The following is a 24,569-nucleotide window of genomic DNA, read 5'->3' on the forward strand; positions in this document are numbered from 1 at the left end:
TTGAGAGCACATTTCATTTTAATTTGTAGTCTTTGGAGTTGGGTGGTAATGTGGAGATCCCCCAGTCCAAACCCAGTAAACCCTCGTCATGTCCGGTGCTTCCACGCACCCTGGCAGCTGGCTGTCAGGCCTCCACCTACACCCGGCCCAGTGCTTTAGGCAGCTTTCGGAGACTGCCCTTCCACCGACAGACCGCGGAGACTGCCCTTCCACCGACAGACAGCGCCCTTTGTCAGAACATTCTCGTAGTGAGCATCGGGCTTCTCGTCATTTGTGCTTATGTCTCGTATTTCTCTCCCAAGATTTTATTTTTGTTTTCTCAGAACATTTTTCATAGCTAGTTTCAGACAGTCAGAAGTCTTAGACTAGAAATTTCGAATCCTGGGGGATCCTGTAAAACAATAGGATCATCAGATCACTGTGCCCTAATTTATTTAAGTAGCAAAACACACGGGACAAGGGATGAAAGTACCCGGTTCCTGGCTGCTGCTCTGCCCTTGCCGGGTGGGCACTTTGGACCAGTTGTCCTTTCCAGGTCTGCTTCGTTTTTTGTAAAGTGAAGATGCTCATGCCTCCTCCGGGTACCCAGGCCATGAGGTCCTTCTGAGAATTGGACCCTCTGGTAGTCTGTCCATTTCTTCCAGGTATGAGAGGTGAACTCCCTTGTTTTAAAATGGGACATTTAAGAAAATTTGTTGATTGATTTTTAGAGAGAAAGAGGAAGTGGGGAGAGAGAGAGCTAGGGAGGGGGGAGAGAGAAAAGCGGGGGGCGGGGGGAGAAAAACATCTACTTGTTGTTCTACTTACTTACACATTCATTGGTTGCTTCTTGTATGTGCCTTGACTGGAGTTTGAACCTACAACCTTGGCATATTGGGATGACGCTCTAACCAACTGAGTTACTTGGCCAGGGCAGAATGGGACATCTTGAATTATAAATATGATGACTTAGCAGGGGCTTGGGTAACAAAGCACAATGATACGAAAACAGATGATGCTTTCTGGCAAGTCTTGAAACCCCATGAATATGGCTGGTTGACAATTTAGTTTGTGCTTTTTAATATTTAGTATGGAAACAGGAAACAGATTTAAGAAATTCAAGAATAAAGAAAATACCTGGCTGGTGTAGCTCAGTGGATTGAGCACAGGCCTGCGAACCAGAGGATTGCAGTTCAATTTCCAGTCAGGGCACATGCCTGGGTGGCAGGCTGGTTCCCTGCAGGCCAGTTCCCAGCGGGGGATGCACGAAAGGCAACCATATGTTGATGTTTCACTCCCTCTCTCCTTCCCCTCTAAAGATACCTAAATAAATAAAATCTTAAAAAAACAAGAATAAAAATATATGTTATATTGAGGAGGCTAAACATATTTGTTAGCTTAAATTAACACCATATACCTCTTGATTTGAGCTGGTATTCCTGCTAAAAATTAAAATTAAATTCAAGGGGGGAAATATTATTTGCTAATTATTTATGGGGTTAATGTGTTTTTTTTAATTCAAAACACTTTATTTTCTATTTTGAGGTTACCTACCTGATTCTGCTCTTTTGGTACTCCAAGCAACTTGCTTTATTTGCAGCTGTATTGGCACCTAAGTTTCCGTGTTTGCTTTGTTTGCAGAGAATCCTTCCTTAAAATTAGAAGTAACCCTTCCTGATCCCGGAACTGTTAAATAGTGGGTAGGCTGAAATGGGTGTTAGAACGGCATCTCAACTCAGAGCAGTACTGGGGGAACACAGAACTGAGAGGGAGGCAAACGGGGAGAGAAATGGGGCATCCACGTGGGGAAGCTGACTAGATGAGAAAATCGCACACACAAATGGAAGTGCTCGTACTGTGATCAGAATAGCAGACACAGTACCTTTTTTCGTTTCCTTTCCCTTTTAAAAACCAAACAATGCATCCTATTTTTAATAACTAGATCGTTTTATTTTTTGCAGTAGATTTAATTGATTATACTATTACAGTTGTACCAATTTTCCCTTTGCCCTCTTCACCCTATACTCCCCTTCCCTCCAGCCATCCCCACCCCCTGACCTTAGTTTGTGTCCATGGGTCATACATATAAGTTCTTTGGCCTATCCAATGCCTATGTTATTTTTAATCTCCCCCTATTTTGTACCTGCCAATTATGCTTCTTTATTTTTAGGGAGAGGGGAAGGGAAGGAGAAAGAGAGGAAGAGAAACATCAATGTGTGGTTGCCTCATGTGCACCCCATACTGGGGCCCTAGCCTGCAACGCAGGCATGTGCCTTGACTGGGAATTGAACCTGCGACTCTTTGCTTCTCAGGCCGTCACTCAGTCCACTGAGCAACACCAGCCAGGGTCTCAATTATGCTTCTGAATCCCTGAACTTTTTGCCCCATTCTCCCCCTCCCAACTAATAGTGCTCCAAATGATCTCCATATCTATGATTCTGTTTCTGATCTTAGCTTGTTTGCTTAGTTTGTTTTTGTTTTTTAGATTCATTTGTTGATACTTGTCAGTTTGTTGTCATTTTAATGTTCACAGCTTTAATCTTTGAGAAAAAATTAGACTTTTTAACATTTCATATAATAAGGGCTTGGTGATGATGAACTCTTCCTTTAATGCGACCTTATCTGGGAAACACTTTATCTGCCCTTCCATTCTAAACGATAGCTTTGCTGGAGAGAGTCATCTTAGATGTAGATCCTTGCCTTTCATGACTTCAAATACTTCTTTCCAGCCCCTTCTTGCCTGTAGGGTTTCTTTTGAGAAATCAGTTGATAGTCTATGGAAACTCCTTTGTAGGTAACTCTCTGCCTTTCTCTAGATGCTTTTAAGATTCTCCATATCTTTAACATTTGGTGTTTCAATTATGATGTGTGTTGGTGTGTACATCTTTGGGTCAAACTACTTTGGGACTCTCTGTGCTTTCTGAACTTGTATATCTATTTCCTTTCCTTTGCCAAGTTAGGGAAATTCTCTTTTATTATTTTTTGAAATAAGTTTTCCATTTCTTAGTCGTCGTCTTCCTCTGGCATCCCTATGATTCAGATGTTGGCTCTTTTGGAGATGTCCCAGAGTTGTCTTAAACTCTCCTCAGTTTTTTTGAATTTTCGCTTTCTTCATTTTGTTGTAGTTGAATGAATGTTTCTTTCTTTCGTATATTCCAAATCGTTTATTTACATCCCATTTATTTGAATGTCTATTTTGTACCTACCAATTATGCTTCTTTATTTATTTTTAGAGAAAGGGGGAGGAAGGGAGAAAGAGAGGGAGACAAACATCAGTGTGTGGTTACCTCTCTCACCCCCAACTGGCAGCCTGGCCCACAACTCAGACTTGTGCCCCAACTGGGAATCGAACCAGTGACCCTTTGCTTCACATTCCAGTGCACAGTCTACTGATCCATGCCAGCCAGGGCTTAAAGTACATATGTTTTAAAAAGAATAACATCCTTAAGCAGCTTTCCATTACCAACAGGATACAGTCTAAGACCTTTAATCTTCCTAATGGAAAATGCTGTTGAATCTGCTTAATGCTTGTGAAGGTTACACCAAGGGAAGAAAGTATTATATTTCCTGTGTTTATATCAGAGGAGTACAAGGATCAACTAAGTTGAGACTTAAACACACAGTGCTAAGTATTCTCACATGTTCATGTTAGTTATTCAAATAAATGTGGAGAGGTGTTTCACATTTAGTTAGCATTTCCTAATGACTAATGATGTTGAGTATCTTTTCATGTGCTTATTTGCCATCTGTATGTCTTCTTTGGTAAAGGGTCCATTCATATCTTCTACCTTTTACAAAAGAATAGGTTGTTTTTATTTCTTGAGTTTTAAGAGTCAGATTCAAACCAGGTTTATCACATGCATTGCATTAGGTTGATATGGTTTTTAAATCTTTTCACCTATAGGTTCTTCATTTCTTCATTGTTTTTCTTACATTAGGAAAACCCAGAACATGAGAAATTCTATAGGATAAATGGATATTCCTAATTACATCCCCAGGATGTTGTTTAGTATGCTTTTTCATCTTCTGTATTTTATGTAAACTAGTTATTTGGTTGTAGAGACTGCAAGCTTGATTTTCTTTTCTATTTTTTTGGTATTGCTTTGGTGCTACGTGGATAGCATCATGCACATCCATCAGGAGGTATATAATATATGATCGTCTGCCCTTTTTTGGTGATATTAAAATTGATCAGTTACTTAGGGCTTATTAGTTTGATTTGTTCACACTACAGCCTATCAACCTTTCCACCCAGTGATTTTAGTAGCCATTGAAAAGCTTTGCCTAGAGCCATTGTTTCATTAGTAATTACAAAATGGTGATATCCTAGATTTGTCAATTCTTTATTATTTGTTTACTGGAATACTTATAGCAAGGAAACTTTGCCTCATCAATTATTTGGTTATAGGGTATTGTTTGTAAGTAATAGCAGAATGAATGTGGGTTTGGTTTTTTTCTGTATTCTTGCCAATTTTCAGGATAATAAATTAGCATTTTTCAAAGGTTAATAGTGAGGATTTAATTTTTTAGGATCATCATGAACTCATGATTTTTAGCATGCATGAATTTTTAGCATACTTGTCTCAGTGCTTTGCACTATTATTATTTTTGGTGCTCAAATTGTCCTATTCTTGGTCACTGGACGCTTCTTCAAAATGGTTCTAGAGGCCTTTTGGTACCTGTTTTGCCATTTGGAATAACAGGATGTCCCAAGCTCATCTGACGTGTTGATTCTTTTAATGTCAAAGGCTACTGACCCACTGTAGTAGCAATGAGCATACCTAGATTTTTTGAGTCTAGCACCCAGATCTTGGTCTTTCATACCATTTTCCAATAAAAGAAGCCAGGTCTCTGTGGAGAAATGTCTAATTAAAGAGTGGGGCAGGAAATACACACGAAGAGTGTGGAACATCTTGTAGTGTCAGAAAAGTAAGGTGGTGCTAAAACCAGACACACAATAAGCACAAACATCAGATAGGGAAGGGGGCACGTCACAGGGGTACCAGGAGCCAGTTGAAGGAGCTGCCAATACCCAAAGTTGGAATAACTGGAGCAACAAAATAAATGAAGTAATATCAGGTTACACCCCAAATTATCCATGTGTCTACACTGATCAAAATAAGAGCAATGGAGGAGAATAGACAACTCTCACTGGCAGAATCGTAATTTAGGTAGATAACCCTCTGTCAGGTGTGGCTGCTTTACAAAGTACAGTCACTTCAGTACAGTGTAGAAAGGAAGAAGAAATGGCTTTACAGTGAAAAAACTCGACTAACTCCATTTCAGCCTGGTGAGCAAAGTTAGTATCAACAGTGGTAAGTCATGTTGAGAATATGTACCATTGATATGATGTGAAGAGAAGGGCACTTCACCTCTGAACTCATTCTCCCAAAACCCATAACTTCCATTTGCCTCCTCCCACCACCGAAAGAAGGACAACAACCGATTTAAAAACAAAAAATAACCAGAACTTTCAGAAAATTGAAATGTATGGAAGTACAACAACCAAGGAGTTAAAGAAGAACAATTCATCTGGACTGTGAAGGGGGACGGAGATGAGCAGTCAGGGTAGAGAGGACCTGTGGCAAGGCGGCAGCTGGAGGACTAGGCTGGCAAGGTGGAGGCTGGTGCACCAGTTGGTCCCATATTTGCATGCAGATAACCAGGAAGAACAACTGGGGAGTGAGACACACCATGCAACTCAGAGTTCCAGTGGGGAAATAAAACCTCAAAAAATGAACTCATTCTCCCCAAACCCATAACTTCCATTTGCCTCCTCCCACCACCAAAAGAAGGACAACAACCAATTTAAAAACAAAAAATAACCAGAACTTTCAGAAAATCAAAATGTCTGTAAAAACCTGTGGGGGGGTTGCAGGGTCAGGAGAGACTCCCAGCCTCACAGGAGAGTTTGTTGGAGAGACCCATAGGGTCCTAGAACATACATGAACCCACCCACCTGGGAATCAGCACCAGAAAGGTCCAATTTGCTTGTGGGTAGTGGGAAAAGTAACTGAAAGCCAGCAGAGAGCTGAGCAAGCAGCACTGTTCCTTCTTGGACCCCTCCCCCACATACAGTGCCACTGTGATGCACGTTGCCCTGTCCTGGCGAATGCCTAAGGTTCTGTCCCTTATTACATAACAGGTGCGCCAAAACAAAGAGTATACGGTCCAAATGAAAGAACAGATCAAAGCTCCAAAAAAGAACTAAGTGATAAAGAGATAGCCAACCTATCAGATACACAGTTCAAAACACAGGTATTCAAGATGCTCATAGAAATGGTTGAGTATAGTCGCAAAATGGTTGAGTAACCTTTGAAAAAGTTAAGGCTATGCAAAGTGAGATGAAGAGAAATATACAGGGAACCAACAGTGAAAGTTAGGACTCAAATCAACAGTTTGGAGCAGAAGGAAGAAATAAACATTCAATCAGAACAGAATGAAGAAACAAGAATTCAACAAAAGGAGGAGAGGCTTAGAGAACCTCTGGGACAATTTTAAACATTCCAACATCTGAATCATAGGGGTGCCAGAAGGAGAAGAAGAAGAGCAAGAAGTTGAACACTTATTTGAACAAATAATGAAGGAGAACTTCCCCAGTCTGGCAAACAAAATAGACTTCCACGAAGTCTAGGAAGCTGAGAAAGTCCCAAAGAAGTTGGACCCAAGGAAGCACATACCAGGGCACATCATAATTACATTACCCAAGATTAAAGATAAGGAGAGAATTACCAAAAGCAGTAAGAGAAAAGGAAAGAGTTACCTACAAAGGAGCTCCCATGAGACAATCAGCTGATTTCTCAAAAGAAACGTTACAAGTAAGCAGGGGCTGGAAAGAAGTATTCCAAGTTATGAAAGGCAAGGACCTACATCTAAGATGACTCTCACCAGCAAAGCTATTAGAATGGAAGGGCAGATAAAGTGTTTCCCAGATAAGGTCTCATTAAAGGAAGAGTTCATCATCACCAAGCCCTTATTATGTGAAATGTTAAAGGGACTTATCTAAGAACAAGAAGATGATCAAAAATATGAAGAGTAAAATAACAACAGATTCACAACTACCAACAACAAGACCTAAAAACAAAAACAAACTAAACAAACAACTAGAACAGGAACAGAATCATAGAGATGGAGATCACATGGAGAGTTATCAGTGGGGAGGAGGGAGGAGGAGGACCAGAAGGTACAGGGAATAAGAAGCATAAATGCTAGGCACAAAATAGACAGGGGGAGGTTAAGAATAGTATGGGAAGTAGAGAAGCCAAAGAACTTAACATACACGACCCATGGACATGAACTAAGGTCTGGGAAATGCTGGTGGGAGGGTGGGGTGCCCGGTGGAAAATAGAGGGGAGGAACAAAAATGAGAGAACTGTAATACTGTAATCAATAAAATATATTAAAAAATAAAATTAAGGAAATTTGAATAAAGGATGAACTTCAGTGAATAGTAATATACCCATATTAGTTTATTAATTGTGATCAGTAAACTAAACTGTGTGTAAGATGTTAATAATAGGGGATTTGATGTGGGGCGTATGGGATCACTACTGTATATGGGCAATTTTTTAAAGCTCTTCTAAAATTTAAAGTTTATTAGAAATCTAAAAAGTTTCTTACCCTTTGGCAATGACTCCAAGAGCAAATGTTTATATAGTGCATTAATGTATCTTCAAATACAAGTATAATTTCTGTCTTTGAATTTATTGTCTACTTTCTAGTTGGGCAACGTGATTAGTATTAATTTTTTCTGTGAACATTAAGCTCATACATTACAGAGGGGGGGACACCACCAGTACTGCTGAAGTCTTCGCCTGGGGGACAGCACCGTGTCTCCACCCAGATCCTGTCCCCAACACACACACACACACACACACACACACACACACACACGCCGACAGCTGTGGGCCTCAGGGCAGGGAGGGAAGCCTGCTTGGCTGGCTTGGACTCGGGCAATAGAGGTGTCGTTAATATGGGTGGAGAGCTCTGGGAAGGAGCAGCTTTGGGGGAGATAGATCAGAGAACTCAGGGACCTGCTTAGCTGAGTCATCTGTTAGGTATCCAGGAAGAGATTTTAGATAGAGTTGGAATAAGTTCACTGAAGATAAATTCAGGGTCAGGGAAGGCAGTGGGGGGACAATAAAAAAGTAAGAGAATGAGTAAATTATGGTATATTCAGACACTGGCTTCTGTGCAATAGTGAAAATGCATGAGTTAGAGCCACACTTGTCCAAGGTATGACTTTTGCAACATAATGCTGAGTTAAAGACTACACAGTGTTTTAAAGCTTAAAAATGGGCATAAATGGTAATTTTTAAGCTGGATTGTCGAAGGTTATTATCCCAGTTGTTTTTTTCTTGGTGTATGTTAACATTTTTCTATAATGCTTAAAATTTTTAAAAGTAACAAAATCATGAAGGAAGAATCAATAATATATATAATATATTGGTATAAAAATGCATTTGAACTCAGGACATGAAATGCCAGAATGGCGTTTTATCTCAGAGGAGGGAGACTGAGGTGTAGGAAGAACGCTGGGGGCTCCCGATAATCCTGCTGATGTTTTTGTAAACTGAACGCAGAGAATACTTCGGGGTAAATTTTTTCTTTAAACTTTTATCTATGTCACAAGTATTACCAAAACATTTTTTAAAGTTTCTTTTTAAGTTCGAAAATATGTTCACCTTTTCTCAGCTCTACTTTTTAAGTCTGTAAAATGGGAGGTTATATCAATGGTGATACTTTGTTCTAAGATGTTTGTGAAGGTAAAACAAGTGAATGTACGTGAAAATGATTTGTTAACCCTTAGTTACTGTTGCTAAAAGAAGCTGTTCAAAGTCCCTTTCAAAGAAGTTTGAAAAGCTAGAATATGTCCATTGTGGGAGGGTCAGAAAATACAGAAAATTCTAGTAAAAATCTATTAAAATTCTAATAACCTACCACCACTCGCTACCATTGTTTCTTTCTTTTTACTATGGTTTTTGTTTTCTCTCAGAATGAGAACTTGGTGACACAGTTGTTTTTCAGAACATTTCTGCATTGCAGAAGTCTGAAGACAAGAATATAAGCTTATTAAGAAAAGGGGAGGTGGCTTCTCTGAGCATTACACCCGGTGCTCCTTGAGGGCAGGGCACCTCCTTCACCTGCACGTGTCACCGTGAGGAGTAAGCAGATGGTGCTGAGTGGTTGATGGCCATGGCCAGTGTGGTTGAATTTGGTAATGGAGATAAGTGTCCCAAAGAGGAGCAAGGAACTGGGTCTCTGGCTTATATCCTGACTCATCTTGAACCTGGAATGTGACCATCAGTGAAAACTTCACCACCAGGTGCCAAGGGCCAGAGAGGTGTTGTGGGCCAAAGGTGGCAGGAAGTGTGTGGGGGTGTTGGTTTTTAAGGTACAGAGTTGGTTGGGTGGGAAGTGCAAGAGACAGAACGTGGGTCTGGAAAGAAAGACTGTCTTTCAGATCATTTCTCAGAAGAAGAAACTGTGCTGAACCAGACTTATGCTCTGGAAGTCTTAGCTCACAAGTAAATAATACAGAGCTCTCACTAATTGAACAAACACTGTGTGCCTGGCACTGGTCTAAGGTCCTTACACTCCTCACAACTGTGGAAGGGTGCGCTGCTGTTCCCTAACCCTTGCCGACCCGGAGAGGGGCGCTGAGTAGGTCCACTGTTGCCCGAAGCCACCCCATGTCCCAGGACCTTCCCGCTGGTGCACTGGTTCTTAGACCACTGTTCGCAGTGAACTTCTTCCAGCCTTTAGTTTAAGATGCTCTTGGTTTTTTGTTTAAATGACCTAATGTATCCAAAAATAAACTGGCGCTCATTTTGTTTTTCTTGGACAATTGAACTTATTGCTGTTTCACTTAATAAATTACAGAGGAAGAAGAACCAAGTAGTATTAATTATTTACAGGGATTTACTACTTGAACAGTTTGTATTTAACATTCATTCAAATTACATTCTTTTTTTGTTGAGGGAAATATTTCTGAATATTGATAATACTGGCTGTTTACTGAGGTGGTTTCCCATGTATCTTTTATATTTTATTATAGAAATATATTTTATATTTCTATAATGAAATATAAATGATACTCATATTTACCCCATTTGAAGGGTTCTTGCTTGAAATGATGAACATCCTTGAGTTGGATAACTGACAATTTTGTTCTCCCGAAAGTAGTTTTAGGTGTCCGAAATGATGGGACTCACGTAGGGCAGTAGCTCCCAGCCGAGGCAGGCTTTCAGCAGACCTGCCCTATATTTTTAGTATAGATTTCTCTACTTTTAATAGTCCTCGATATTTATTTATAACAATACCTACATTAGCTTAACAGTAACCCACAACCTTCGGACCAACTTATAACAATACCTATAAAATGATAGAGTATCTTACATTAGAGAGAGCAACAGGCTGGCATTTAAAAAAATAAAGGCCTAGGTCAAAACTTAGCTTGCTCTCTGTCTTTTTAGTAGAAGACGACACCTTTCAGCTAACAGCCTAGACATTTTGGCGCCCAGTGTAAACCTGAGCCCCACTTTCCTTTAAAAGGGAAGAAAAGTTCTGCTTTAGGATGCCTGGGCGCCCTGCATTCTGCCACATAATTTGAGCAACTGAGAACCCAACTGGCCTGCTAGTTGGTAATTCCTCAGCACTCTGGTATGTCGTGCCGTTGCCAAATAGACTGCAAGGATCCAAAGAACAGGAAATAAGCTGCCGGGAGATAAGGTGGGCAGCTACAAACTGTAGAGGAGACAGGAAATGAGAATACTAATAATCCAGGGAAACAACATTAGCAGCTTGACTTTATTTTTAAACCCAGAATTGTTGGAAAGATCTTTTTCCCCTAATGCAGGGGTGCCACCCGCTTATTTAGTTTTACTCATTAGAACTCGTGGCAAAGAAGTGTGTATGGGGACTGTGTTTCCATTGAAAGCTGCATCTCAGCTGATCAGGAATTACAAAAGGATGCACTGAGTCTGTGAGCTTTTGGTTTACCCTACAACTGCCACTGTATTCTCATAAGAGCAGGAAATCTTTTACATTAGAAATAACTTTCAAATATTTCTTATCTCTGCTCTTGTGTTTGTCATACTGTGATCATGCTGGCTGTTTTCATGAAGAAGAGGCGTTTGATTATTCATGTGAGTGGAATATGCAACCCTGCCTAGATGTTAAAGCAACAAGGCAAAAGTGTAGAAAAGGTGACTGGCCTCTGTGCTCTCCACTATGATGCCTTGCCGCCAGGTACTATTGTACAAGGAAGGTCATGATTGATGAAGGGTCACTGTGTTAAGGAAGTTCAAAACTGATGAGAAGAAGTATCGTGGTATTTGTCGTATTCCATCCTATGGCGGTCATTCTGGAGGCTGTCAGTGATTGTGGGCTGCCTGCTGAACCTGTGGCTTTGGGGACCGAATGGCAGCAGCACGCACTTTTGTGGATTCCAAGACCAGGTCCTCACTGGGTCAGAAAGAACTTTATAAAGATGATGTATTCACTGCATTTAAAAAAGGCTTTTGTTGCTGTGTTGCTTTACTATTTTTAAAAATTAGATCAGTAATTTAGAGACTTTTAAAAACTAGACTTAACGTGAATCTGGATTTGTTGCCCTGCCATCCACTTGTGTCGAGGGCCCTCCTGGGTGTGTTCATAACTCTCACTGCAGCTAGAGCACGAGGTTACGTCCGTTTGGCGGACTGAGCTCCACAAGGACAGTATGTCTTAGCACCTAACGCTCTGTAGTAGGCAGGCTGGTGGTATTAGCAGTTGTTAAAAAGACTTTAAGAGTTGAAAATAATAGTTCTTAATAACATTTTATAGTTCGAAGTGTTACTTCGAATACTGTGTTACTGTATCACTGAATGAGGGTCGTAACTTCTAATTGTGTGTTACTCTGGCACAGCGTATTCAAGTCACTGTGTGTCGGTCGGCGTTCAGAGATGACCGTGACTCTGTCCCTTCCCTCACACAGCACAGCTCGGCAGGGAGGGGGCGTGTGCGGCAGCAGTCACCACCCACACTCAGGGGTGCAGTGGAGGGGCACTTCTGTGCAGAGCTGGGGCTGGGTGAGGAGGCAGCACTCTCAGCAGAGGGGCGGCTGGACGGGGTGCTGACAGGTGTCAGTGTCTGCCTCTGTGGAAGTTGCCTGTGGCGTGGGAGCCATAAACTAGGTTAGATTTGAGTGGTGACTGCCATGTCTCAAGATTGCAACCCCACAGCTCTCTGATTTTTGCAGAATTTTAAAGAACAGCTGCAGTATTCTTACATTTAACTGGGTAAGCATTCCCTCTCAGAAAATTTGAGGGTTTTGTTACTCATCTTACAACTAATACTAATACCAGGTGTGGCGGACCAAGGCTGGGGGCCGCTCCTAGCACTCTGGTGCCTCGAAGACAAACCTAAAGACCTAAAATCATGGTGCTCTTGGCACACCTTTGAGAAATGGCTGGATTCTTTGTGGGTCTGTGTTTTGGACACACACGGGTGTGAGGAGGGGTCTGGTCTTTGTGGGTCCTTGACAGTCTGTCATTGTACAGCTGACCCTGGAACAACACAGGTTTGAACTGCATGGGTCCACTTGGAGGCGGGTTTTCTCCAACAAATACCCTTATGTACTCAGCCCTCTGTGTCTCCCAAGTTTTGCATGCATGGATTCCACCAGCCACAGATACAGATGGCCAATTGTATGCATTGATCTGTGCCATTTATGTAGGGGCCTTGGGCATCCATGGATTTGGTATTTGTAGCGGCCCGGGAATAGTTTGGGGAAGTCAGAAGGGATAGGTGGGTTTCTGACTCTGGGTGGGGTTGGTGTTCCCCTCGTCGTTCAAAGGGTAGCTGTGTAAGTTAGAATCGGAGACCATTCGTACAGGTGCCGCGTGTTCACAGCGGTTTTTAGTTTATTAGGCACGAAGCCCTGGAAGGAGATGGGATTCAAAGGTTTTTTATGAATATTCGACGTGCTCTTGCTGCTTAAGGATAATCTGAGTTTGACAAACACATGTCGGTATATGTCCACATATCCGCAGATACTCTGGCTCCCTGCTGGACTTTCCCCAAGAGCAGGGCCGGGTCTTCTCCAGTTTCGTATTGGTCACAGCATCACGCAGTACAAACCTATGTGTGAATTCAGTGTCTGACTGAAGGACTTAACGTCATTCGGCACGATCACTAGCATGGGCCAGTCAGGTGACACTCTGGGAATGCACACCGCAGTGAATGCTGGGAGTTGGTTTTGTGGCTCTTTGCGCTCCCTTCAGAGTGTCCCTACGGGACACAGGTCCTGTGTCCTTAGAGGTGTGCCCGGGCTGTGCGAGGGCTGTCGTCAGGCATTTACCTGATCCGCAGACCACCTACCGGAGGGCCTACCTTTTAGAGGAGGGAGTGATGGTTAAGAAAGATGAAAGTTGTTATCCTGATTCAGAATCTTTCAAATCTAAAAATTAAATTTTTATACTTTAATGTTTTGAAACTTATCATTTCTTCCTATTTCCTCTGTGGTAAATTCTAAACACTTAGATATTTTAAATATGCTTTCCAAATTGGCCATGTTCTAGATGGTGAACTGTTTGAAAATAACAGTCCAGAAAAGATACGGAAAATTTCATGTTGGAAGGAAAATGAAGTTAAATAGGCCTAATCCCTTCTTCTTTCTGCACTAAATAAGTAATACTCTGATTCCAATGAAATACACAGTAGATTTTGTGAAAAATGTTTTGCCATCACACAGGCCTGGCAGATGAGAGGTCCTTGCACTCGTGAGAGGCAGGGCTGGATTCTGATTGCCTCGGGGCCTCTGGTTCTACAGGGATGGGCAGTCTCCTGCTGTCCTTCACCGTTTGCTCGGGTGTCCGGCTGCTCTTTGCCAGGAAGCCTTTCTGTGGGTCTGGTTCCCTGCAACCGTGCCGTGTGTGAGGGCTGCGGCCTGTCCTCTCCGCCGAGCTCCACATCTTCCCCCAGGCCTTTCTTGCGACCATGCATTCTGTTTAGTTCTGAAGTTTGATCTCTCCGTGGGCGTGCTCCTGGCCCGCTGGCTCACTTCCTATGGTAACCGTCTTCTTGGTTGTTTCTAGGTTGTGCTGGTGAGGTGGAATGAGCCATACCAGAAGCTGGCCACGTGTGATGCAGACGGAGGGATATTTGTGTGGATTCAGTATGAAGGAAGGTGGTCTGTGGAACTGGTCAATGACCGAGGGGCTCAGGTGAGTGGGTCACAACCTCCTCGGGGGACAGGCTGCCAGAGAGACTGCGCAGACCCCGCGTTCCGGGGCGCATGAGCACTCTGTCCAGGAGGAGGTGGAGTGGAAACAAATGCGACGAGAACCCGCTTCTCATGCTTCCTGAGTGTATCGCTGTAAAAAGAGAAAGCTCAGACGTCCTTCTCCTCACCTGTGCTGCTGTGGTGGGGCTGCTCCAACTTTCAAAGCTTTAGTTAAATCTGTGAAATCATTTTCACACTCAGCGGTGTGACTGCCTGTTAAGTTGGGACCCTCTGAGGTACCCCTGACACGTCACTTCTTGCTCCTTTTCCCCGGGTGTTTTCCTGTGCTGTGACCTTCCCGGTTCTCTCCCAGGGAGCCGCGCAACTGTCCCTCGCAGCCCGCTCCCCACAACGAGGTTCTAACACTCTCTTCCATCAGGTTTCAATTAGCGAGGCCGCCTGTGGTCCTCCCTCGAGGAGCTCTTCCTTTCTGATGCGAGTTTGTCTGGCTCAGAGGAAAACAATTGCTCCAGGGACGCCCTGCTGGGCTGTGCCATTCTCAAAACTGGCTCCCTGGGGTCTTCTGGCAGCTGGGGGGGCCCTGCTCTCCCTCCTGCGTGAGGATGGGGCCGCCCGCCTGCGCTTGCGGACTCGAGTCCCAGCCCAGAGACTTAACCCGACCAGGGCTTCAGAACGAGTCCGCAGGGACCTTTATGGGTGCGGGGGTTCTCAGACTCTTCTCCTCTCCTGGGATGGCTTCCCTGTGACAGCCTTTATGTAGTTCTGAGGACAGGAGGTTCTCACCCTCTTCTGTCCGCTCTGTTGTTTAAGTAAGCTACGAGGGTCCTCCAAGTTTGAAAGATAGAGATCAGTGAAGTGACATAAAATTGCGAGGAGTGAAGGTACCATTAGCACTTATTATCAGCAGACTGAGGATCTTTATGAGATGTCATCACAGAATACAAACCTACCCCTGGGTAAAACTTGTGTGAGTTTATTTGGTAGGGTAGATGTAATGATTTTGACTGGCTCTGAGGAGGCCATGTCTCAGTTTCCTGCGAACCTCCACTAAGTGAAAAAGGAGGGGGTAGAATGCACCCCGTGCCTGCTGGCCAGCCTTTGGCATAGAGCCGCAGGTGTGGGAATCGTCATGGCCGTGGGGAGTTCGTGTCGTGGGGGCAGGCGGGCGGGGGAGAGGGGGGCGGGGGTGGTCCAAAGCACCAGCCCTGGAGTCATACCACACAGGTCGAGAATCTCACTCAATGACTTGTTAGTGGAATGTATTGCTCTATGCCTCAGTTTCCTCGTTTGCAACATAGGGACTCTAATGGAACCTGCCTCAAGGGTCACTAGGACTAAATAGACCTGAATATGGAGAGTGCTTATAGCACATCTGCAAATGAGAGCCCCCATGAGTTGTTAGAGTGTCTGTGGAGCCATGGGGCAGTACTACCTCGTAGCACCCACGCACAGACCCTGCCTGCCCTAGAACAGTGGCCACAACGTCACCTCCAAAGACCAGCTGCAGGTCTTGCAGCAGCACCTCTTCATGGCATTCTGTAGGGTGGATGGAGACTTACCTGAATTTGCCCGTAAGTGTCTCTAAAGTACTCTAATTCTGTCTGCCAAAATGTGAATGAACTCTTTTCCCTAGAAAGGCACAGTGGTCAAGTGAGACGTGTTTTCAGTGGGATAGTGAGAAGTCTTTAAAGTGTTACCCAGAGAAATAAAGCGAAGGGGACCTGGGGATGCCAACTCAGTGCCTGGCTTTTTCATGTGTTATCTCTCAGTCTCCACAGGCACTCATTTCAGAAGCTGTTGTTATTCTCAGTTAATGGGAGCCAAAAAACTGGTCCTTCTTTCTCTCTGCTGCATAGTTTTCCATTGTATAAGTGTACCACAGTTTTTTGATCCACTCATTTACTGATGGGCACTTAGGTTGCTTCCAGCACTTGGCTATTGTAAATTGTGCTGCTATGAACATTAGGGTGCATAGGTTCTCTTGGATTGGTGTTTCCGGGTTCTTAGGGTATAATCCCGGCAGTGGAATTGGTGGGTCAAAAGGCAGATCCATTTTTAGTTTTCTGAGAAAATTCCATACTGTTTTTCCCAGTGGCTGCACCAGTCTGCATTCCTACCCACAGTGCACTAGGTTCCCCTTTTCTCCACATCCTCTCCAACACTTGTTTGTTGATGTGTTTATGATGGCCATTCTGACCCGTGTGAAGTGGTATCTCATTGTGGTTTTAATCTGCATCTCTCTGATGGCTAGTGACGCTGAGCATCCTTTCATATGTCCCTGGCCCCTCTGTACGTCCGCCTTGGAGAAGTGTCTGTTCAAGTCTTTTGCCCACTTTTTAATTGAGTTTTTTTGTCTTCCTGGAGTTGAGTTCTGTGAGTTCTATATATAATTTTGGAGATCAAATCCTTGTCCAAGGTATCACTGGCAAATATGTTTTCCAATATAGGTGGTTCTCTTTTCATTTTAATACTGTTTTCTTTAGCCGTGCAGAAGCTTTTTAAGTTGACAAGGTCCCGTTGGTTTATTCTTTCCTTTATGCTCCTTGCTCTAGGGGACATATCAGCGAAGATGTTGCTACATGAAATGTCTGAGATTTTCCTGTCAATGTTTTCCTCTAGGACTTTTGTGGTGTCACGACTTTAAGTTTTTATGCACCTTGAATTTATTTTGTGTATGGTGTTATAAGTTGGTGATCAAGTTTAATTTTTTTGCGTGAAGCTGTCCAGACCTCCCAACACCATTTGTTGAAGAGGCCAGAACTCTTTTATGGATAAAATGTAAAACTTCATCTATGGATCCTGAAGTTTGAGTTTGCTATGTAATTTCATATATAACAAAATGTCATTCTTCTATTTGTTTTTTTTCTCAGCCATTTTAAACCATTCTTAGTTTGTAGGTTATACAAAAATGGGTGGCAGGACTGAATTGGTCCACTGGCCATATTTTGCCAATCCCTGTTTTAGGGCATAATTAAAACTTCAAGAGAATTCACTTGGTAGGGATCATGATTATAGACCATGATTTCTTAGCACAATACAGCTTGGTTATAAGTTAATAACAAAAAGATGAATTTAAGAAATTTTCATGTATTTGGTTACTTTAAACACATTATTAAATAACTCAAGAGTTAAATAATAAACTTAACAGAAATTTATAAAATCCTAGATATGAATGATGATGAAATCAAATATAAAATTTGTGAGATAGGATTTAAGTGGTGATATGAGACAAATTTATATCTTCAGTTGTTTATATTGGAAAGAAGTAAAACTGTTCTGTAATGTAAGGCTCATCAGCCAGATAAGTGTCTACCTTCCTTACAGAGTTACCAGATGAACAGCAGGAAGTCCAATGAAAATAGGAAGGTAATTTTTTTTTTAGTGGAAATTAATGCAATAGGAAGAAAGTGGTACAGTAGAGGAGATCCACAAATACAAAATTTGGTCTTTGGAGACAAATTAACAAAATAGACAAACTGCTGTCAAGACTGATTGCAAAAGAGAAAACCTAAACAATTTTATGAATGAGAAGTTGGGCATGGCTATAGGGAAAGTAAGAGACAAGGTGTAGTCAAAGGTAATTTTTTAATGCCTAGGTGATTCAACAGTGGGAAAGAAGTCTTTGACAAATATGCTAAAACAGCTGTATATCTGTATTGTTTTTAAAAAGTACCTTAATTCTTACCTCATATCCTTCACAAAAATTAACCCTAAGAGAGTTATAGATATAAATGTAAAAGTTAAACTTCTAGAAAACTTTGCATTTGCAACCCTAGATTAGGTAATAGTTCCTCAGATTGGACACAAAAAGAATGAATCATAAAAGAAAAAAATTGATATTGGACTTCATTAAATTTAAAACTTTTGCTCTTTGAAAGATACAACTGAGAAAATGAAAAGGCATAACACAGAGTGGGAGAGGTTGTCTGCAGCAGATAACCTACCAGATAGAGGGTTGTGTTTAACGTTTTTACAGCACAAGAAGGCCGACTGCTTGACCCACGAGGTCTGTCCAGAAAGTATCCACCCATGTAATATGAAAAATGGAGACATTTTTTGAAAAAGATACAAGATATAAGAAACATTGTACATAAGACAATGACATCTCAGTCCCCTTCAAAGTAGGCACCTTGGTGCCTCACACAGTTGTCCCAGTCACCATCAGCTGCTTGTCATATTTTCCTGAATGTCATTGATGGTCTGAAGTCTCTTCCCTTTCAAAGGTGATTTTAGTTTTGTGAAAAGCCAGACATCTCAGGGCACCAAATGTGGGCTATAGGGGGGCTGAGTCACCTGGGTGATTTGATGTTTTGCCAAAAAACTCTGCATGAGACATGGTACATGAGCAGATGTGTTGTGATGAAGTTGCCAATCACCAGTTGCCCATAGCTATGGCCTTCTGAATCATCCTAATAGTTTCCATTGAGGAATGTTCAAATTTAACGCAAATTGATGCAGATTCATTGCTCTGCTCATTCAGTCATTATGAATACGACAGGCACACAGTGCACATGCTCACTCAGTGGTGTCTGCTGCCCACTGACTAGTACAGTGCAGCGAAGGCATCACTGTTTACGCATGCCCATCCCAGTCCACTCTCCTGGGCTGCCGGGTTACATCAAAGTCACAAACTGTTCTCATTATGTTAACAATGGCTGGACTTTTTCTAGACAGACCTCATATATATATATAGGTGATGTGAATATATATATATATATATATATATATGTATGTATGTATGTATGTATATGACAAGGAATTTGAACAAACATGTCCAAATGATAATGTACAAATGATTGATAAGCACATGAAGTCATGCTCAACATACTAGTCATTGTCAGAATGCATATTGAAATACAACATACCACTACACAGCTACTAGGTTAGCTAAATCAAAAGACCGACAACACCAAGTGTTGGTACTGCTGGTACTCAAATGTACTGCTGTTGGGGATGTGAAATAGTATAAACACTTTAAAAACAGTTTGGTGGTTTCTTATGCAGTTCAACATAAGCTAAACATACCAACCAGCAATTCATTCTTCTAAGTATTTACTCAGGAGGAATGAAACCATCTATCTGCAAAAGGTCTCGCTGGTTTGGGTTATCCCACATGGTTATTTTCTCTGTAAAATGGACATGATAATAATACCTCCCGTGGGTGGTCTTTATGAGGTTTATTAACTTGTGTGAAGCACTTAGCACCATACTGACATGTGCTTTCCAAATGATGTCTTTTACATTATATAATATTGTTTAATACATATATTATATACATTTATATTCTCTTTAAAGCCATCTTGATCTTAGCCAGAGGCTAAGTGAGTGATTATATCCAGTCTTTGATAAAAGTACTTTCCCTTTAAGATTACAAAGTGACCACTTTTGTCTGTGTGTGTCTTAAAGGTGAGTGATTTCACTTGGAGCCATGATGGGACTCAAGCGCTTATTTCTTATCGAGATGGATTTGTCCTGGTCGGTTCTGTCAGTGGACAAAGACACTGGTCATCTGAGATCAACTTGGAAAGTCAAATCACATGTGGCATATGGACTCCTGATGACCAACAGGTAATGCCTCTTGAATATGGGTGTGTAATGTTAAAACTATGAGAGCTGAGGAGGAAATGAGTTAAGTATTATCACAGGGAAGAAGGGGTGGGGGGTAAGGGAGTTGGCCCCAAATCCTTTTAAAGAATCACAAAGGGGAAAAGAGCAATGACAGTGTCCAGGTAAATATTAAAACAAAAATTTGAAATGAACCATAGATTGGAGAAGTAATATTTCCCACCAACATGTTAAACATTGGGTTAACCTAATTATGGAATGTTGAGACAAATTTAGTTTTAAATCTATATACATAGCCAATTGAAAAATATATAATGGACATAAATAATAATTTACAAAAGAAGTTCAACTTGTCAGTAATTGTATAGTGGAAAAGTATTCTCAGGGAAAAATGCAAAATGTCATAGTGAGGATATATTTTCACTTATTAGCAAAAGTAGTAATAAACTGATACAGATGTTTTACTGATTATTGGTAAGAGTAAAACCAGCCCTGGCGGGTGTGGTTCAGTGGATTGAGTGCAGGCCTGCGAACCAAAGGGTCACAGATTTGATTCCCAGTCAGGGCACAAGCCTGGGTTGCAGGCCAGGTCCCTGGTAGGAGGCACACGAAAGGTAACTACACATTGATGTTTCTCTCCCTTTCTCCCGCCCTTCCCCTCTCTCTAAAAATAAATAAATAAGATCCTTTTAGAAAAAGAGTATAAGCAAATAAGTATTCTCATTCATTACTAGTAACAATGTATATTTTAGACATTTGGGGAAGCATATTGGTATAAGTATGTCAAAAACCTTAAAAATTATCATCTACTTTGACCTAGTAATATACTTTAAGAATTTATCTAAAAGAAACAAAGGGAAGAAAATAACAGTTCTTTATGATAGTAAAAATTTGGCAACAGCTTACCTATCTAAAAATAGGATGGTTAAGTAAACACTTAAAATATTACATAGTAGTTCTGTAAATTGTAGATTGTGGTTACAAAGATGGTGTAATAGCCTGGAAGAGCTCTTACAATATAATGTTAAGGGGAAAAGTCATAATTCGAGGCATTATATGTGGTATGATTTCCACATCATAAAAACCCAAGAGAAACTGGAAGGAAGGAAGTTAGTCCAAATGCCATGTGCATATTGCGATTTTATGGTAATGAGCCTCTGGGTCATTTTTTAAAATGTAACTTCAAAAAATGTTCTTCAGTGCATGTTCTATCTTCATGATAAAACAATATACAATAACCTAATAAAGTTATGTATTAATAAATGATTTTTAAATATAGTGTTTACTAGTTCAAACCTTTATAAATATAAAACTTGTATTTTCCAAGTACAGCAGAATCCATAAAATGCCAAAAATTTTATACCAGAAGTTATAGCATAATATTGGTAAAAGCAAGTAGTATCTAATATGGAACCGTAACTTTTATTTTGAGCCACTATTTTTTACTAAATTGCTTTTTTCTAGTCACTATATGATTCATGTTTCCATTTTTTAAGGTAAAGTGACCAATATTTTTTCTTTTTTCTCCAGCTTAGTCTTGAGAGAATTATAGAAAGATATTCTCAGTTCCACATTTCTTCCCTTCCCCAGAGGCTTCGAATTACCCAGTCACACATGCATGTGTCCATTGGAAGCTTTTGGATTTACATAGTATGACATTGAGTTTTGTAGGTTTTTACTGTCCCTCGAGTCTCCTGAAAGAGAAAGGTGCTGCATACTGGTGTGTGACCTTGCGTGGGCACTGAACCTCCCCCTCAGTCTCCTCCTCTGTGATGAGGGCTGTGAAGTATTTCCTGCCTAATTCCCAGGACTTTGGTAATGATCGAAAGAGAGAAGAGAAGTGAGATCATTTAACAACAGATAAGTGGAAGTCTTGGCTTCACTTGCCCTCCTCACCTGGTGTGACGGAACCTGTGAGGCTCCTATCACAGTCCCCCTGATGAGGCGTGCCAGCCAATGTCCCCAGTAGACAGCATACCTGAAGTGTGACAGGCGTCAGACCCAGAGGTGCTGGACACACAGCAAATAAGACTTGGTGCCTCCCTCTGAGGTGCAAGGAACTTGCTGAGGAGACAGAACCTAGCATCCTGTGCTGCATCCTGGAACAGTGGCTAACGGAGCAGGCAGCATGGTGTCATGGGCATGGCGGGGAAGATGGGCTGCAGATTCCAAGCTGGGCTCTGGGACTTAGCTCTTTAGCCCCGTTGGCAAGCTGAGAGAGTGGCTTTGGCCAGTGATTGGGCTCCTGGCCCACAGCCTCTGTCCCAATGGCTGCCTTCCCTGGTTCTGTACTTAGGGCTTATAGGTAAGAGTTGTTCAAGGAAGTTGTTCACTGTCTTTTTTGAAAAGATACTGAATCATTGAAGATTCTTGGAAGAACTGAACACGGAGAGAGAGGTATGGGATACTCTTGTTGGTCATGTTTAAACTGAGACAGGGAAAAATAATACACTTTTTATCATCTTTATTATTCTTTCATCTCTGTTTCTTGTTTGGAAATTATTAATGAAAAGAGAGAATGAAGACAGCTCAAAGTTTATAATGTATGTTCAAAGTGATGCCTCCGGAGTCTCAAGGTGTGACCGCAAGAGGCCACTCTGTCTCTTCCTGCCCCCTGGACAGCCTCCTGCCCTTAGTGTGGAGTTACACAGCCTCCCTCATCTTGAGATAGCTCTGATCACAAGGGGTTTGAGGTGGCTTCCATTAACTTTTAAAAATATGAACAGTGCTGTTTTATAAGCAGTGAGTTTGAAATTCAGCTCTTTTCCTATTTGTCATATATTTTCTTTTCTCTGGAATGGTGATTTATATACTCTTTGGAAGTTGTGGACAACTCTGAGTATCAAATGGAAATTGGGAACTCTTTCTCTGGAAAACTGCACTCGTACACATTCATGATTATGTTTCACTTTGCGTAGAATTTTGGAAGCTCATAGGATTCCATCCATGGATTCTCCCTTTTCAAATCCTGATCTCGATAGTTTGGAGATGACATTGAGGGTAATGTTCCCCAACTTTTTATTATGCACATATTCAGACATTACAAAAAACTTGAAAGAATATACCCCCCTTAAACTCAATGGCTAACATTCACCGTATCTGTGCTCTCCCTCTTCCCTCCCTCTACACACACACACACACACACATTTTTTGTGTTTCTACTTTTGAACGAAAGTTGTAGACATCGTGTCATATTACCATGCATGTCCTAAGATTAATGTCATTCCATATTATCACAACTAAAAATTAGCAGTGATATTATCTGATATTCAGACTATCTTATATTTTCCTAGTTGTTACAAGAATGTATTTTATAGACTTTATCTTTCATTTCTTTGGTATCTGGAACCAGGACCAGTTTTGTTTATGTACAGTCATTGGTATTGTATTTTTAGTCTAGAGTAGTTTCCTCTCTTTGAAGGTTTTTTGTAACATCGCCTCTATAATGAGCTCAGTGTGCTGACCTTGTCGAACGTTCCAGGCTTTGGGTTCCACTGACTGTTTACTCGTGGTGTCATTTAACTTTTCCTAGCAGCTGTGCTTCCTGTAAAGTGTAAGGTAGGATCTACATTAGATTTGGATCAAACAATTTTGGTACTTTATAGGTGACATCATATTCTTCATACTTAACCACATTAAAGGGTGTATAATGTTGTATTTGCTGAGTTTGATGGAACCTTTGTAAAAGCAAAATTATTTTTCACAGCATGTTCTTAATTTCATCTACATTCATAGCTAAGTTTTTCAACTGATGTGTTTCAGGCTAAATTTATCTGTCATTAAATTACAAGAGGGGCATGTAACCCTAACTGGAATTTACATAGTAGCTGACGATTCTGTCTTAGTCTGCTTGGCTTCCATAACAGATTTCCACAGGTTTGTGGGGCTTAAACAGCAGACATTTATTTCTTACAATTCTGGAGGCTGGAAGTTTAAGATCAAGGTGTTGGCAGGTTTGGTTTCTCTTTGAGGACTGTCTCCCTGGCAGTGGTGTGGCCTGGCACAATGGTTTAAGAGGTCTCCAGAATCTCTGAATAGGCTGATTGGGGAGGGACTTTTTTAATACAAAATTAGTCCACTAAGGCTGGGTAAAGTGGCTGTTTTTTCTTAATGCACAAACACCAACACAGAGAATTAAGGAAAAGGAAAAAATAGGGAAATATGTCCCAAACAAAGGTACAACATAAATCTCTAGTGGCTGGCCCCAGTAAAGTGGAGATACATGATTTTTAACACAGAGAATTCAAAGTAGAAATTATAAAGGTGCTTAATGAGGTCAGAAGAAAAATGCATTAGCCCTGGCTGGTGTAGCTCAGTGGATTGAGCGGGGGCCTGCGAACCAGGCGATTGCGGTTCGATTCCCAGTCAGGGCACATGCCTGGGTTGCAAGCCCGTTCCTTGCAGGCTAACTACCAGCAGGGGATGCACAAAAGGCAACCATACATTGATGTTTCTCTCCCTCTCTCCTTCCCCTCTAAAAATAAATAAATAAATAAAATCTTTAAAAAAAAAAAGAAAAATGCATTAAAAAGTGAGAATTTCAACACAGCACAAAGACAGAACATTTTTTCAAAATTAGAAATTATGGAGCTACAGAATGCAGTAACTGAAATGAAAAATTCACAAATGGTTTTAGCATCAGATCAAGCTTGATTAGATTAGATTAGATCAGATCAAGACAAAGAAAGAACAGTGAGCATGAAGACAGGTATATCCAATCAGAGAAGTGAAAAAGGGGGAAAAAGTGGGACAGTAAAGAAAGCTTAAAGAACTTTGGGCATCACTGTCTGCTGGACCA

General features: G+C 41.4%; 1 protein-coding gene across 3 annotated transcripts in view; it reads left to right on the forward strand.

Annotated features, from left to right (window-relative positions):
• TULP4 (TUB like protein 4) overlaps positions 1-24,569 on the forward strand; it is a 202,909-nt gene that overhangs the window by 119,174 nt on the left and 59,166 nt on the right. For all 3 annotated transcript variants that reach the window (XM_037056156.1, XM_037056216.1, XM_037056097.1), the window contains exons 3-4: positions 14,058-14,186; positions 19,613-19,774. In XM_037056156.1, the coding sequence (XP_036912051.1) occupies positions 14,058-14,186; positions 19,613-19,774 (291 nt within the window). The remainder of the gene's footprint in view (positions 1-14,057; positions 14,187-19,612; positions 19,775-24,569) is intronic.

This window comes from Sturnira hondurensis, unplaced genomic scaffold, assembly GCF_014824575.4.
Source record: "Sturnira hondurensis isolate 20B ecotype Veracruz unplaced genomic scaffold, ASM1482457v3 Scaffold0000167, whole genome shotgun sequence".
NCBI lineage: Eukaryota > Metazoa > Chordata > Mammalia > Chiroptera > Phyllostomidae > Sturnira > Sturnira hondurensis.